The following is a 15,066-nucleotide window of genomic DNA, read 5'->3' as shown; positions in this document are numbered from 1 at the left end:
TTTAATGCTTATCCGTGTTAACTTAACCCAATGGCAGCCACGACATCTCAGGAAAAAGAACTAACCATAGGGTTTGAGAGGGCCTACCATTCTTGAGCTTGTCTATAGCTCTACCATAAGTTGTCCAAGTTCAACCTGCCAGCTGTGTCCTCTGCCTCCTCTGGAGAAGGAGGCTCCACAGTCCCCAGCCTTGCTCACAGCTGCCTTCTTTGCCAGTGTGGATGGAAGCAAAGCCAGAGTGTCTTGGGTAATTTCGATTGAGCGCATGCAGAGTCTGCCTAGCCCTGCAGGGTTCTGGGAGCCCAGGTGGGTGCTGTGAGCTGGCTCTGGCCTGTGAGCCAATTAGATGGGAGGGTCTGGGACAGGGGTGACAGGGCAGGGGCAGGCTGAGCACTGGTGCTCTCACTACAGACGGGGCCCTGATTTGCTCTGATTTCTGAGTCCTGAGTATCTGGACAAATGATGTCTGCAAATAGAGAGCAATCAGTACCTCCTAGTACTTTGTGGTGAATTGAGCTAAGTCCTGTTGAGAGCGCCACTTCCCCGTTGTTACTGCTGTTTAAAGCTCCTGCCTAGACTGGGAGCTTTGTCCAAATCCAAGTCGGCTAAGTGGTATGTCTCCGTGGCACCCTTGGAAGATCCCGAGGCTAGAGAGGCAGAGCACCTGTTCCTACAGGTCACTTTCAGGACTGTTCTAGCTCTCGTAATGCCACTGCAGGCCCCTACTCCCCTCCTCAGTTCAAGTCCCACAACCATTTAACCATTTGTATGTGACCACGGTCCCTCAGAGCCACCTCCTCTGTGCCAGGAGAAGGATAGGGCCATCTGCCATAGCACAGACTGATGAAGGAGAGCAAGGCTGCAGACCTTCTCTGTCTAGAGGGAGCAGGAGTGTGAGGCCATCCTGAGGTCATAGCCCCAGCAGCGGGACTGCCCCTCTTCTTCACTCCTTCCCTCTCTTGATCCTCCCTGTTTGTGTGAACTTTTGTTTGTAAGAACTTTAAAACAAATGGACGATTTGAGGGCTCTTCACAAGGCAGCATTGGTGGGACTTGGGGATTGATGGGACATGGGGGCTGTCTTAGTTAGCTAGGTCTGCCAGAACAGACTAGGTCTGGCTTAAAAACAGAAATGTATTGTCTTCCAGTTCTGGAGGCTCGAAGCCCAAAATCAAGGAGTATCAGGTTTGGTTCTTTCCGAGGGCTGGGAGGGAGGCCTCTCCTTGGTTTGTAGATAGCCACCTCTCCCTGCGTCTCTTCACAGGCTCTTCCCTGTGTGTGTCTGTTCTAATCTCCTCTCCTTATAAGGACATCAATCACTTTAGATTAGGGGCCCACCCTACTCTAGTGTAACCTCATCTTAACTAATTCCATCTGCAATGACCCTGTTTCCAAATAAGGCCACAGTCTGAGACACTGGGGGTTAGAACTTCAACATATAAATTTTGGAGAGGACATAATTTCAGCCCCAAAGAGTACACATCTCTGATTTCTCCTTATTTGTGTTTTGTGTAAAAAAACAAAAAACAAACCAAAATGATGAATGGTTTCAGATTTTTTAAAAAGACACCATAGAAGAATTAGGTTGTGCCGTATTATGTATTTGAGAGGCATTTTAACATTTATGCCAGAAAATTCCTTTGGATGTTTAATACCCATCATCTGGCTGTCATAGCAAGGTGGCTGTAGTGGTTTGCCAGGACAACAGTAACAAAGGCCCACAAACTGGTGGCTCGAACAACAGAAGTATATTGTCTCATAGTTCTGGAGGCCCGAAATCAAAGATCAAACTTGCCTGTGAGGCCCCAGGAAACAGAACTGGGACCACATTACAGAATGTTCCAGACACTAAAGATGTCTCACAATGGGGCAGCCTCCGGTGGGAAGGAAGGAGTTGTCATCAGAAGTGTGCAACAGGGACTGGTCAGGGAGGCTCAGTGTGATGCTTGTCATAATACTTCTTCGCTCAGATTCTGCAGTCACAAAATATCTGCAGCCCTCCAGACAGCTTCCAGGTGAGCTGCTGACTGGTTCCAGATTGCCTTCCTTTCTGACCCCACCGCATCAGAAAGGTCCTGCACTGGTCAGGTCAGGCAGCCACCATCAGTGCCCCACACCCAGCTTCACTGTGCCTAGTTATTCGAGAATTCCAGGCCTGGATGTGCCCTTGAAGGAGCCCAGCCCTGTGGGGAGCAGTGACTCAACCAAATTCTGGGTTTTGTAGCATTTCAGAAAAAGCTGACTTATGGCATAGTGGGGCAGGAGAACATCACAGTCTTGTCCCCAGCTATGGCCTTGCTGAGGCTGCCCCATCTCCCTTGGCTCAAGTCTGAGGTAAGTTCCTCATCTCATGCAGTGGGCCAACCAGGAGGGAAGTCCTTGTCTTAGGTGCCAAACCCTTGAGGGACTTCAAGGAGGGCTGAAAATTTGGGACAGAAAGAGTGCCACACAAGGAAACCCACAGGCTGTGTCCTTGGGGCTGTCCAACTGTCACTTTCCTTCCACTAGACACAAGACCTGCCTGGCAACCCAAAGACCTCTCAGGTCCAAGTATCCACATCTGAACTACTTGTCTCTACTGTCACCCCCACCACGCCCCCCCCCTCAACCATGGAAGAGCCCTTCCCTCCATGCACCCTGGGGCTTGATTTCTTGGGTTCATCTTGTCTTTAACTTTCTCATTGTGGGGTAACTCCTACCCACCTTCTGGACGGAGGTTATTCAAATACCTTCTTCCAGAGAAACTGGCTACCATCCCCATCACAGCACTGGTCAAGTTTCCTTGGCTTTCTGCCTCACCCAATCATGGTAGGGCCTGTAGGCTGTGCTCCAGCATGCTGTCTGGCAGAGTAAGCTGGAGAGCAGTAAGTAAAAGCACAGCCTCAGTTTTCTCACGTATACAATAGTAAGTAGTGATACCTACCTCCTGAGACTGCCCCAAATTCTCAATGGGATAATACATATAAAGTCCTGGTGCTTCCAGGTATAGGCTTGCTGATTTGCAGGGCCTTCTTCAAATGAAGAAACCAACATCGCCACCTTGCGGGCCTCTGAAGGAAAACTGCGGGTGTGGGTACTGCCGCGCGCAGCCGGGTCTCCTGGATGAGTTTGCTGAGGCTGCTGTAACAAGTTATCACAAACTGGGCAGATTAAACAACAGAAACTTATCCTCTCACAGTTCTGAAGGCCAGGAGTCCTAAATCAAGGTGTCAGCAGGGCTCCAAAGGCTCTGGGGGAAGAATCTGTTCCAGGCCTTTCTCTTAGCCTCTGGTATTGCTGGCAATCTTTGTTGGTTCTTAATTTTTAGATGCATCATTCCAATCTCTGCCCCTGTTTTCACATGGCTATATTCCTTCCATGTGTCCAAGTACAAATGTTCCCTTTTTATAAGAACATCAGTCACATTTGATTAGGACCCACTCTTCTCCAGTATGTTATGTTAATTACATCTGCAATGGCCCTATTTCCAATTAAGGGCACATTCACAGATACCGGTGGTTAGGACTTCAGCTTATCTTTTAGGGGAACACAGTGCAACCCATAACAGCCCCCGTGGAAGAGGTGCCATTTGAGCTGGGTCTTCAAGAAGGAATTGCTCAAGGTGGTGACAAAGAAGGAGGAAGGCATTGAAGGAGAGGCACCAGCTTGGACAGGCTTCAGTGATAATTTGTTCCTATTGCCTCTCTGACATAACAAAAAACACCAGTGAAGAAGTATGTTTTATTTGCCTGTGATGTTCTCAAGTGGGGTGTGTCCCAGCCAGGTGCTTTATGCTGTCATCATTGCTATCATGGGAGGACACAGAGATCAGAGCTGCCCTTGTGCACCAGGCACCCTATACCTGGAAGCCCTTGCATTTCCCTCTTGTCATCTCCAATGTGCTAGGTCTCAGCCTAAGCCCCAGGAGGGACATAGACAAGCAGCCCACTGACCCGGTCCTCTAAGGCCTCCAAGTTTAGGTTGGAGCCAGATGTTAGAATCAACTCCAAGGTGACTTTCCAAGGAGAGCAGCCAAGCCACCCTGGCTCACCCAAAGTGAAGACAACCTACCTCCCGGCCTTCACCCTGGCTCCTCCTTTCCTCTTCCTGGGACCCCAGAGGGGCCTTTCTAAACTGCCAGTCTGATCATGTGAAGCCCTTCACCCCCCACTTCAAGCCCATTCCTTGGCTTCCCTTTGCCACACCAGATCTGGTTTCCGCATTTAAGACTCCTGCCAGCTTCCACCTTCTCCTCCCCCACCTCCCTCCAGCTGGCCTCCAGTGGGGCTATATCTCCATGAAGTTTCTCGGGTGTCCTTGGGACTGGATTTGTGTACAGCCTTACACTTTACTAGAGTCAGGACCCATGCCACTGTGCCCCCCATTTTACCCCCCACTGGGCTGGAGGCTTCACCAGGGCAGGCCTGGGGCTCACCCCCATCTGTACTCCAGTACCCAGCCTAGTGCCCAGAGGCAGCTGAAGAAAGGAATTAGTTGCTGTAAGTGGGCTGGGTCTTAAAGGATGGCTTAAGCCTCACTTTGTGGACCTGGGTAGGTATGGTTTGGGATGAAGAGTATCCCCACAAAGCCAGGGAGCTCTAGATTCTCTCTGCTTCTGGCCATCACCATGGCCCAAGCCTGCTGGGTATCAGACCCTGCAGTGGAACCAAAAAGTACATCGCACTTGGAGGGATATGTGTGGTCACTTGTGGGCCAGGTTCTGAGCACGGGAATCCTCAAAGGGGCCCTCTGAGTGCTGAGAATGTCTGATCCTCTGTGAGCAGCTCACAGGCACCTGGTCACTTGCTTTCATTCCCCAAGTCTCTGATATCCTACACCCAGTGGCTCTCACTCCATATTTGGTCTGCAGGTTTCCAGAGTATCTTGTTTGTCATCAGTCCCCATCAGTCTATATACCCAGAATTCCCACTGGCCTCACAAATAGCCACTTGGGACATTCTAGTGGGACCACAGCCAGGGGTCACCTCTGCAAGTGGATAGCAGCATCATGGCAGCAGCAACAGACAGGCGTTGGAGCTGGGCGGTCCCATTTCCACCCAGAAGGCCACTTGCTGTGCCTGAAAGGGTCTGGGCTCATGGGTGGGGGATTAGTAAAGGGGTGTTTCACTCTTCTTCCTCTGGGGCCTGGAGGTCAGTGGCCCACACTTAGCTATAGCACCAAGAAAGCTTAAGGCCAAAGAGGAGACGAGAGGGGGGAAGAAGGCAATGGGTCTGGGTATCACACTGCATTAGCCAGGAGGCTCCTGAGGGAGAGTGCCCTTGGACCCCTGGCACAGATGGGGAAGGGGGAGGCTTTTCTTACCAACAACTCTCTGGGTCTCTTCCTTGGCTACAGTACAAGAGGTGAGGAGATTGTCCGCCTGCAGATCATGACACCTGGGACAGGACTCCGCCTGATGGCTCCAGACCTGGAAGGAATGAGGTATGGGGCCGCTGCTGGGCTCCTTCCAAGCCATTTTAGAGATGGGGTCAATAGGGAAGGGATGCAAATGATCAGGAGCAGGGGCTGGTTGGTGAGAGACATGGTCAACCCAGGTCCTCAACCCCCATCTCATTCTTTCCACCCCAGTGGTGACTGCCCCCTGGCCAGAGATGTTAACCATCTGATGCACCTGGTGCTGGGGAGGGTGAGGGCCAGGGGAACCACAACCAGCAGGGAGCTCAGAGGGCCCAGTCCCTGCCCCAAGATAGGAGGCAGAGAGTCATGCAACAGGCAAGCAGACTGGTGGGGTGGAGGGGGGAACTTGCAGGGTTTGCTAGGGGCTGGGCTCCAGAAAAGCTGGGGTGCGGGCAAGGGGAGATCTAAGCAGGGAGGGGCCAATTCTCTTTGGAGGGACAGGTGGAGGGAGGGATCCCGTCTTCTACTCATTTAGCTATTCACTCAACTAACATTTACTGAGCTCCTGATGCACACCTGACCCTTGTGCTAGGGCCTGGAAGGCAGCTGTGAAGCAGCCAGACTGAGACCCTGCCTCATGAAGCCCAGAGTCTGGGGAGGGAGGTCAGAGTGTATGCCCACTGGGGCAGTGGGAGCTCCAACCAGGGGCCTGTCACCAGCTAGAGGTGGGGATGGTTAAGGGAAGGCTTCCTGGGGAAAGAGGCATCCAAGATGAGTTCTGATGGATTTCTGGTTCCCTTTACTCTCCTCTTTGACTCCTCCTTCTCCACTTCCCCACCCCAGACAGGCACTGAGTCCTACCCATTTTACTTTAGGGATGTTTCCTATTCCTATTCTCCTATTGCCCAATCCCTAGACACTCCATATCTCTATGTACCTGTGTGAGATTTCTAAAAGGCAAAAGTAGTCATGCCAGCCTCCTGGGGAAAACCCTGCAATGCCTCCTACCCTGATTGGGCTCTGCAGCCTGAACTCACTACCCCTCATATATCCTTCCTCCTTGGGCCCTCAGTTCCAGCCTCACAAGCCTCCATATGGTGCCTGTGCACAATTGTCCACTCATAGATCAGTCTTCCCCAAGAACTCTGAGCTCCTGGAGGGCAGGGGCTGCAGTTAAGTGTTCTGTACATTCCCTTTGGCCCAGAACATTATGTTTGTTGCTGGAAAGCTAGAATTCACCAAGCCCTGCCCTGCCCCAACAGACTAGCAGGTATCCCCGTGCAGGATGTAAATGCAGTCACTATGTCCATTTTACAGATGTGGAAATTGAGACCCTGAATGGTCAAGTAACTTGCTCAAGGCAACACGGCCAAGAACAGGCAGATTCAAGCCTCCCACCCAGGCTGCTTGACTTCCACTCTGTGCCTTTTGCTCCATAATTCAGTACACCACTGGGGACCAGGGTGAAGGGGCAAGAAGGGGTGATATAAATACTTGATATTTTTTTATGGATATATGATGAGTATGTAATTGCTGGGAAGCATTTGAGGGTTTGTAGTTGAGGTTTTGGAGAGAAGTTAGGGCTCAAGAAATTTCCATGTTATATGCAGACAAATGAGAGTGAAATAATGGGATTCAATGTTAGTGTGTACTGGGGTACAATGTCAAGGGAATCAAGGAGAGAAGGGCCAGCAGGCTGAGCACAGACCCCAGTGTGGAGGTGGCAACTGCCTGGTCATCCCCCTTGAGGGTGGCTGGGGATGGCAGTCAATTCTAGCAATGTTGGGGGTGAGCTTCCTGAGGGCCAGTCTGAAAGGCATTGGAGGTATGCATCAGTAGCACTGAGAGGTGGGAATAAGTGGAAGTCACTGGCTTGAGGGTAACAGTTGGCGCCATGGGAGCAGAGGAGGTGGGCAGGATGGTGGAGCATGCACATGGAAAGGAATGCTGAGAACACCAAAAGGTGAAGGAGCCTGGAAAGGTATGGTAAGGAAGGTAGGAGATGGTGTCACAGAGTCACGACAGACAGATGGGGAAAGAAAGCAGGAGTGGCCCACTAGGTCAGAGAGAATAGAGGGAGGTGGAATTAGTAGGCTAGGAGCAGTTTTGACATCATGGAGGATTATAATCCAGAACTCTGAAATCAGACTGTTTGGGTTCAAATCCTAGCTCTTTCCCTTGTTACCTGGGGAACTTGGGGGCAAATTGCTTGGGCTTTCTGTGCCCCCATTCACTCATCTGGAAAGTAGGCATGGATAAATACAGTACCCATATCCTGGGGTTTATGTGGAGGGTTCATGCATGCAGAACCGCGAGAATGGAGTCTGACCCTCAATCAACAGTGGCTATTAGTAATGAGAATTTGAGAATTGGCCAGTCCTACAATATCAAATTTTAAGTTCCTTGGAGACAGTTGGCATTTAGGGATGAGGTAACTGCCTTCATCTGAGTGTGGGTGGCTACTGGGTGATTAACTTATGTTTCTTTCCTCCATAGTTCTTCCCTGGGCTCCAAAGACAAAAAGGCCCACAGCCCTAGAGAGGCCAAGAGAGATTTGGTTGGTGATGAGGCCTTCAAGAGCCCCAGTCCAGACCCTGAAAGGTAACTCAGTGCAGGGACATAGAGCCCATGTGGCCCTTGGTCTAAGGTCAATGGATGGAGCTGGGACCAGGACTGTCCAGTTCCCCACTGTGTCTCCAGTGCCTGACGCAGTATAGGTCCTCAATGAATATTTGTTGAAAGAATAAATGAAGGAATGTATGAGGCCTGGAGAGGGGCAGGCCCCTGCCAAAATCCCTCAGGGAGCCAATTGTAGAGCTAGACCAAACTCTAGGCCAGACCACCCCCACCCTAGCCCTTGGCCCAACTTCACTGTGACTTTTCCCCCATTGAAAGCAGTCCTGCTGATGGCCAGGGCAAGCAAGGCTGCCAAATCAGCAGTTTAGGGAAGTCAGTGACCAAAGGATACATGGGCCTCAATGGAGCATCTAGCATGGACTTCCAGGATGACCTGTGGATAAAGGGAGACATGGTAGAGGCTGGCAAGGATGTGAGGCAGAGCCAGTGGGGTATGATGAATCCAGAAGGGATGGTTGTGCCCAGCCATCCTGTCACCATCTCACTGAGTTGTCCTCCAAGCCAGACCAGGGAAGCCTAGGTGTGGTGAGCAGTGACTGAGAGCTAGATATTTCTTCAATGGGATGCTGGTAGCCGGTAATGGATAAGAGCCCACAACCTTGCCTGCTTGCCACCATTTTCTCAGTATGGAGTTCTGGATCCCCGGTAGGGACTAGCATGGAAATGAGGGAAGGGGACTCAGGATGTCTGGGGGAGCTTGTTTCTGTCCTGGGCTCTATGGTTTATTAGTGGCCCCAAATGCCTTGCCACTTGTTCTGTCAGCCATTGATCCCTCCATTGTACCAGCCTCCTCCTGAGTTGCTACTTTGCTCTATTTTTTTGGCTCCACTCTTGCTCCCAGTCCATCAGGTTTGGAAGAAAAGCAGAAATACTTGCTGATGTCAGGTTGGCTCTAGTTGGAGCAGCGCAGGTTGGCAGCCGAGAGCCTGGGGTTCTAGTCTGTGAAGCTTGCTCTCAGGACATCTTAGTTAGATTAAAACTTAACCAGAGTCAGCAAATGCTTCTCTTCCCATAACAGGTCAAGTGCACAGTCAAGTGATGGCAATGTGGGATCCAGAGCCATGGGCTTCCTACCTGAAGTCTTGACAGCAGACATTGGCTCTGGGAAAGGAGGGTAAGCTGCCTGGAGGAGGCAGGTGGACCCAACTTATTTATTCTCTTGTATCTCTGGTGACAGGGTTAAGCTGCCAAAACTGTTTGGGTTGCTGGAGGCTGAGCCACTGTCATTTCCCATAGTCTTGTCTACAGCTTGCTTCTCCAGTTGCTGCCACCACATCCTTTGTCCCTGGGCTTTCCACTTATGGGAATTGCCTACGCTTGAATCTTGCTCTTTCTACCCTCTGCCACTGGCTTTCAAGATCCTACGGAGCAGGCACAAGGGCCCACTTGCAGCTGGAGGCCCAGCCCCTGCCTGGGCAGGCATCAGGAGGTAGGATGAATGTGTGGGGAATGAGTGAAAGGACAAACTAACAAACAAATGGCCAAATGATGGATGAATCAGTGCCTTCTTTCTTCTTGGCTGACCTCTGAGGACAAGCTGAAGGAGGTCCTTCGTCTCTGCTTTCTCCTTTCCCTTCCAAAAGTCCCAAAGCTCCTTTTCCTGCCCCACCAGCCTTTCCTGACCAGTTATGCTCTGTGGTTCAGTGAGAGGAAAAGCAGTAGCCCCTCTGAGAAGACAAGCATGTCTGGATGGGCTCAAATTCTGGACCTGGGTGGAGTCAGGGGCCACTTTCTCAGGTGATTCAGAAAATATCAAGGTCAGTTGTGCTAACGCCCTTATGGTTCAGAGCAAATGGATAAAGAAGAATGACAAAACCAGTGTCTGCAGAGAGCCACAAGGGCATGCTGCCAGCCAGCACACCTGTCCTACCACTGTGCCTCAGTAGGTGCAAAGAAAGGCCACTGGGCTGGGACCTTGGCTCTTTGAGCTGCCACTAGTGGGGAGGACTGTCTGAGAGCCCAGCACTTGCAGCCTGCATCACTGTGTGCTGGCCAGAACAGTTGTGCTATTAATTTAATTTGCTGGCTGCTGTTGTAGACTTCTGTTTCATGTTTGAATATTCTTCCAGATTCTTGCTTACACACCTTCATAAAATGAAGTCCTTGCTTTCTGCTTTCATTTTCTTTAAAATGAAGCCAAACATCAAGTTACCTTGCAAAATAATCTGAAGAATAGTCTAGATATTTATGACTTTTAACCTTTCAAGATTCAAGAGTTTTTACGTTGTCTTACCTATCCTTATTTTGACAATGATTTTTAAGAAATTTGCCTTTATTATATTTCCAAGGAAAATGTTGTTTCTTTTTTTTTAAGATTTTATTTTTAAGTAATCTCTACACCCAATGTGGGGCTTGAACTTATAACCCCAAGATTAAGAGTTGTATGTTCTACCAACTAAGTCAGCCAGGCACCCCAGAAAATGTTCTTTCTTTCTTTTTTTTTTTTAAGATTTTATTTATCTATTTGGGAGAGAGAGAGAGAGCACAAGCAGGGGGGAGCAGCAGGCAGAGGGAGAAGCAGGCTCCCTGCTGAGCAGGGAGCCCAATGCGGGACTGGATCCCATCACCCCGGGATCATGACCTGAGCTGAAGACAGACGCCCAACCAACTGAGCCACCCAAGCATCCCAAAAAATGTTATTTCTTATGCAGAAAACAACCACTCCTTTTCCATTCACTTTTTCCCATTCACTTTTATGAGTTTAATAATTGAACTTAATTAATTATGGCTGCAAGTACAACTGGGATAAACAGATTTGAGAATAAACATGAGGAACTCTTAGTGAGCATGCTGTGAGCATCAATCTACCTGATTTACAGAGAGAAAAGAATGCAACCTATCCATGGGAAGACTGGGTAAGACAGCAACCCACTCACTCAATCTATATCAAGTTGATGGATACAGATGTACTGCAAAGGGATGCTGCTTCTATAAATGGCCCCAGGCCCCAGTAATAGTAACAGGAGCAATTTAGCACATGCTAGGGCTTAGGCATTATTCTAAGTACTTGATATCTGTTAACTCATTTACTCTTCTCGGAAAACTTATGAGGCAGACACAATTATCATCCCCATTTCACTGATGACCAAACTGAGGCTGAGAGAAGTCAGGTGATGTGCCCAAGGTCACACATCTGGGAGGTAGCAAAGTGCTGATTTGAACACAGGCAATGTGCCCGCAGGGACCACGCACTGCCCCAATGTCAGGCAGCTGTGGGATCTAAGTGAGTATTATGCCCTGAGCATCTGTTTGATCAGCCCTTCAGCTCCCATCATCTGTTGGAGATAGAAGCCATCCTTTGGGGAGGAAATAGACATACAGACACAAAGTCCTGAACCCAGACCAGGCTTGGACTCCTTCCACAGACTGTGCTCAGCTGCTGGCTTCCCCCTTCTCCTGGATGGTCAGGATGTGTGTGGTGCCAACTCTCAGCCTTGCAAGCCCAGCACCTACTCACAAGGACCCAAGTTGAGGTGGCAGAGGGGATGGCATTGGGAGGCAGAGCTTGGGAAGAGATCCTCCTGTAGGGACTGCAGCTTAACCTAGCAAGCAGGAGTCAGGAGGAGGAATACCAGGGATAGCCAATCAGTACTAGGAGGCTCAGTCCCAGGGAGCACATGGAGGTGGTTGAAGAGGGCACATGGCTCCAGGGGTGCTAAGGTGCAATGGGAAGGGGTTGTGCATCCCTACACAGCAGGCTTCTGCCCTATTTCATCTACCAATCCACCAGTAGGGTGGCTAGTTTGCTGTGGGTGTGTGGAGCATTTAGTAAGGAACAACCATCCTGTACTCCCACACAGCCCCAGGAAACGTAGGTCAGGCAAGGATACTGGAACCCAAAACCAAGAGCTGATCAGGGGCAGTGCTTGATCTAGAACTCAGGTACTAAGGCCACGGCTCACAAGATGTTATCACACACAGTGGCACCTGTGCCATACTAACAGCAGGACTGAGATGCTGTCCTTTACTGGCAGATGTTGGTCCCCCTTTCCTGTGAGAAGGCAACTGGGAAGGGCCCCCCATCTCCTTTGGTCTGAGGCCTCAGTGGGCATGTGTGCTTTCTCCCTCAGCTCCAGTGCCACTCTGGCCTCTGCTGGACCAACTGACCGGAAGTGTGACAGTCCAGCAGACCTGGAGGACAGAGAGGCACACCTGAAGGGGTAAGGCATCAGACAACAGTGCTGAGCTTCTGAGGTGAAGAAAGCAACTCAGGTATACCTTAGCCTTTAGCTTGGAAGGTGAGACCAGCAAGGCCTGTGAGCTGGTCCAAAGCTTGTGGCAAAAGCTGAAACCCCAGCTAGAGCCCTCTGGCCTCTACCTCTGGGACCACAAAGCTTTCCACTACACCTTGTTGCCTCCAGCCAGGAAGTCTACCATAATCAGGAAGTCACCCACTTGTTCAATCAACATTCACTTGAATGGCACCTGCCCTATGCTGGAGGCTGGAGCACACAGATATGGCTGATGGGAGGTAAAGCCTGGACCAGACTGGAACAATACATTATGCTGGAGCAGGAAAATGGGGGCCCCAGGACAGCTTCATGGGTGAGGTGGCTTTTGAGCCGAATCTTGAAAGGTGAATAGAGGTCCTTCAAGCAAAGGAAACAGGATATGCAAAGGACTCCAAACAACCTTCTATTTCCTGGGCACTGTATGTAGTTGAGTGTGGCTAGTACTGAGGGTTCTTGTCAGGGACTGTGGAATAGAAGGCTTGTCGAGGTATGAAGGGGCTGATTGGCCTTTAATACCAGATATTGTTATTGACTACAACAACTACTTAACTTTGGGTCACCTACTGTGTGCACAGCCCTAGACTCACTGTGTGTTATACAGTGCTCCCCACAATCCTGTGAGGTTTGCACCTAATTAGAATGAAGAACAAAAGTCTGGAACCTAGGTATCTGTGCCTCCTGGGAAGAGCAGTGCTCTGAAAGAGATAACCAGGGTGCTGATGTAGAGTGGTGGCAGTGAAGAGGGCTACTAGTTACATGGGGTAACTCAGGCAAGCTCCTGTAAGGTTCCTAGGAAGAGCAAGAAGAAAAAGGCTGCAGCTAGAGAACTGACAACAAATCCTGCAGTGGGAATACACTAGGATGTTCCAAAGCAACCACATAAAATGAATAAGCTAGGGAAACTGAGGCACTGAAAGGTTAAGTGACTTGCCCAAGAGCTTACAAGCAGCAAAGCTGAGTTCCAATGCAAGAGCCTCTAAAAAAACAAAACAAAAGAAAAACAAACAAAAAACACTTCAGGAAAAACTTAAAAAAAAAAACAACTATTTTATGCTGTCTGTCATGTGGAGGCTATTCTCAAAATCCAGGACCAGTAACTCTCAGCTAGTTAAAGTGTAAAGCATCCTGTCTGCATGATCTCATCTAATATTCCCCAAACCTGGGGCAGGATCTGGCTTCTTCTTATGCATTATGACAATGGAGAAAACTCTGGCTGCACTTGAGAATCACCAGGAAAGTGTTTAAAAAGAAATTAAGGAGGGCAAGTATTGCATGGTGCACGGGGTGTTATACGCAAGTAATGAATCATGGAACTTTACATAAAAAACTAGGGATGTACTGTATGGTGACTAACATAATATAATAAAAAAATATTATTAAAAAAAATAACAAACTTCCTGAGCCCCATGCAGAGGTTTAGACTTAATTGTTGTGGGGTGGCTTACACCATCCATGTTTTTAAAAAACCTCCCAGTTTATTTTCATGGCCAGTCTAGGTTGACAATCATTGCCGCCTTCGCGCGTGCGCTTTTGTTTGGACGCGCGCGCCTAGCGGAGCGCGACACCGTCTTTTGTGCGCCCGCGTGGCGGGGCGGGCGCGCTGAAGCTTGTGTGCGCCTGCGCGCACCGCCATTTCCTGCATCGGGGAGCTCGGGTCGCAGTGCCTATCAGGAAATGCGACCATCCACAAAGCGAAATGGCTGCTCAGGGCTACAAAAGCCTCGGTGTAGTTTCTCCTGCCGTGCTGGTTCCGGCCGCTAGATGGCGCGCGAGGATCAGAAATGGGCCGGGTCGTCCGTCTGGGACCACCCTGGGCTCTCACTGTGTTTGCACCGGTGGCCTGGCGGGCGCTGCTGGTGTCAGCGACCTTGCGGGTGCAGCAGGTCCCTCTGACCCCGTATGGACTATCGACGCCGTCCAGGCAGAGTCGGGAGACAGGGGGCGGCCTCCCCGCAAGGAGACGAAAGGGGCTCCTGTGGCCCCTGCCAAACAGGCCGGCCTTGGTCGTCTCTGGCCACTGATCTTCAGAGCTGCCCCTGGGGCAGGCGCTGTGGACACACGGGGAGGGCAGGCAATCCTCCATCCATGAGGGACCACTTGGGCGGATCTCCTCGGGCACGGCTCTGGGGCTCTGGAGAGGCAGCTCAATTCCCAAGAGTTGTGTGAGGAAGGGTGATGGGGGTGGGCAAGGAGATCCTATAGGGCAGTCGAACTGTCCCAAACTTGAGGAACTCTTCCCTATTCTAACTTAGTCTTGCTTCATTACATGTGCAGGAAGAGTCAGTATAGTATGATGATCAAGAGCATGTATTCCTGTGTACTGAAGCTCTATCACTTACTTGCTATGTGGCCTTGGGTATCTTTGTCATCTCCTCTTCAAACCGAATCCAAGCTCATTCTGCTCACTGCAGGACAGGCCAGTATGTGGAGAGGCAAGATGTTAGGGTAAGGAAAGCGACTTTATCCAGAAAGCCAGCAAACCAAGGAGATGGTGGACTATTATCCTAAGGCACTATCTCCTCTTGGCATGAAATTCGAGCTTCATAAAAAAAATCAAAAGAAAGTTAGCCAACGGGGAAACCAGAAGGGGTGGAATTAAAAGGTGGTTGACATCTGTAGACATCCCAGGAAGGTTGTATAACTTCTGTGTCCTTGGTCAGTTTATCTTTGTTAACAGGAATCTGGTCATGTTGTTCCTGTAAATCTTAAACATAACATAGTCATTTTTGTGCATACTTATTTATCTCCTTGGGTGAGGTAAATTTTGGGTAAAGAGTGGTTTTTGCAAATCTTAGCTGTAGCATGCCTCTGTGCAGGGCTAAACAGAAGTTTCTAAGCTATACATCATAGTAGCAAGGAA

General features: G+C 49.9%; 1 protein-coding gene across 11 annotated transcripts in view; it reads left to right on the top strand.

Annotated features, from left to right (window-relative positions):
- Positions 1-15,066, top strand: part of ZNF185 (zinc finger protein 185 with LIM domain) — a 61,718-nt gene that overhangs the window by 21,277 nt on the left and 25,375 nt on the right. For 10 of the 11 annotated variants that reach the window (XM_087860355.1, XM_087860363.1, XM_087860356.1 and 7 more), the window contains 4 exons: positions 5,335-5,421; positions 7,834-7,938; positions 8,993-9,088; positions 12,045-12,134. In XM_087860355.1, the coding sequence (XP_087716481.1) occupies positions 5,335-5,421; positions 7,834-7,938; positions 8,993-9,088; positions 12,045-12,134 (378 nt within the window). The remainder of the gene's footprint in view (positions 1-5,334; positions 5,422-7,833; positions 7,939-8,992; positions 9,089-12,044; positions 12,135-15,066) is intronic. The other variant, XM_087860358.1, reaches the window with a different exon arrangement.

Source organism: Ursus americanus, chromosome X (assembly GCF_024610735.1).
Source record: "Ursus americanus isolate L20-20 chromosome X, mUrsAme1.1.p, whole genome shotgun sequence".
Taxonomy (NCBI): domain Eukaryota; kingdom Metazoa; phylum Chordata; class Mammalia; order Carnivora; family Ursidae; genus Ursus; species Ursus americanus.
Note: the sequence above shows the minus strand (reverse complement) of the source record. Positions and strands in the feature narration are given on the sequence as shown.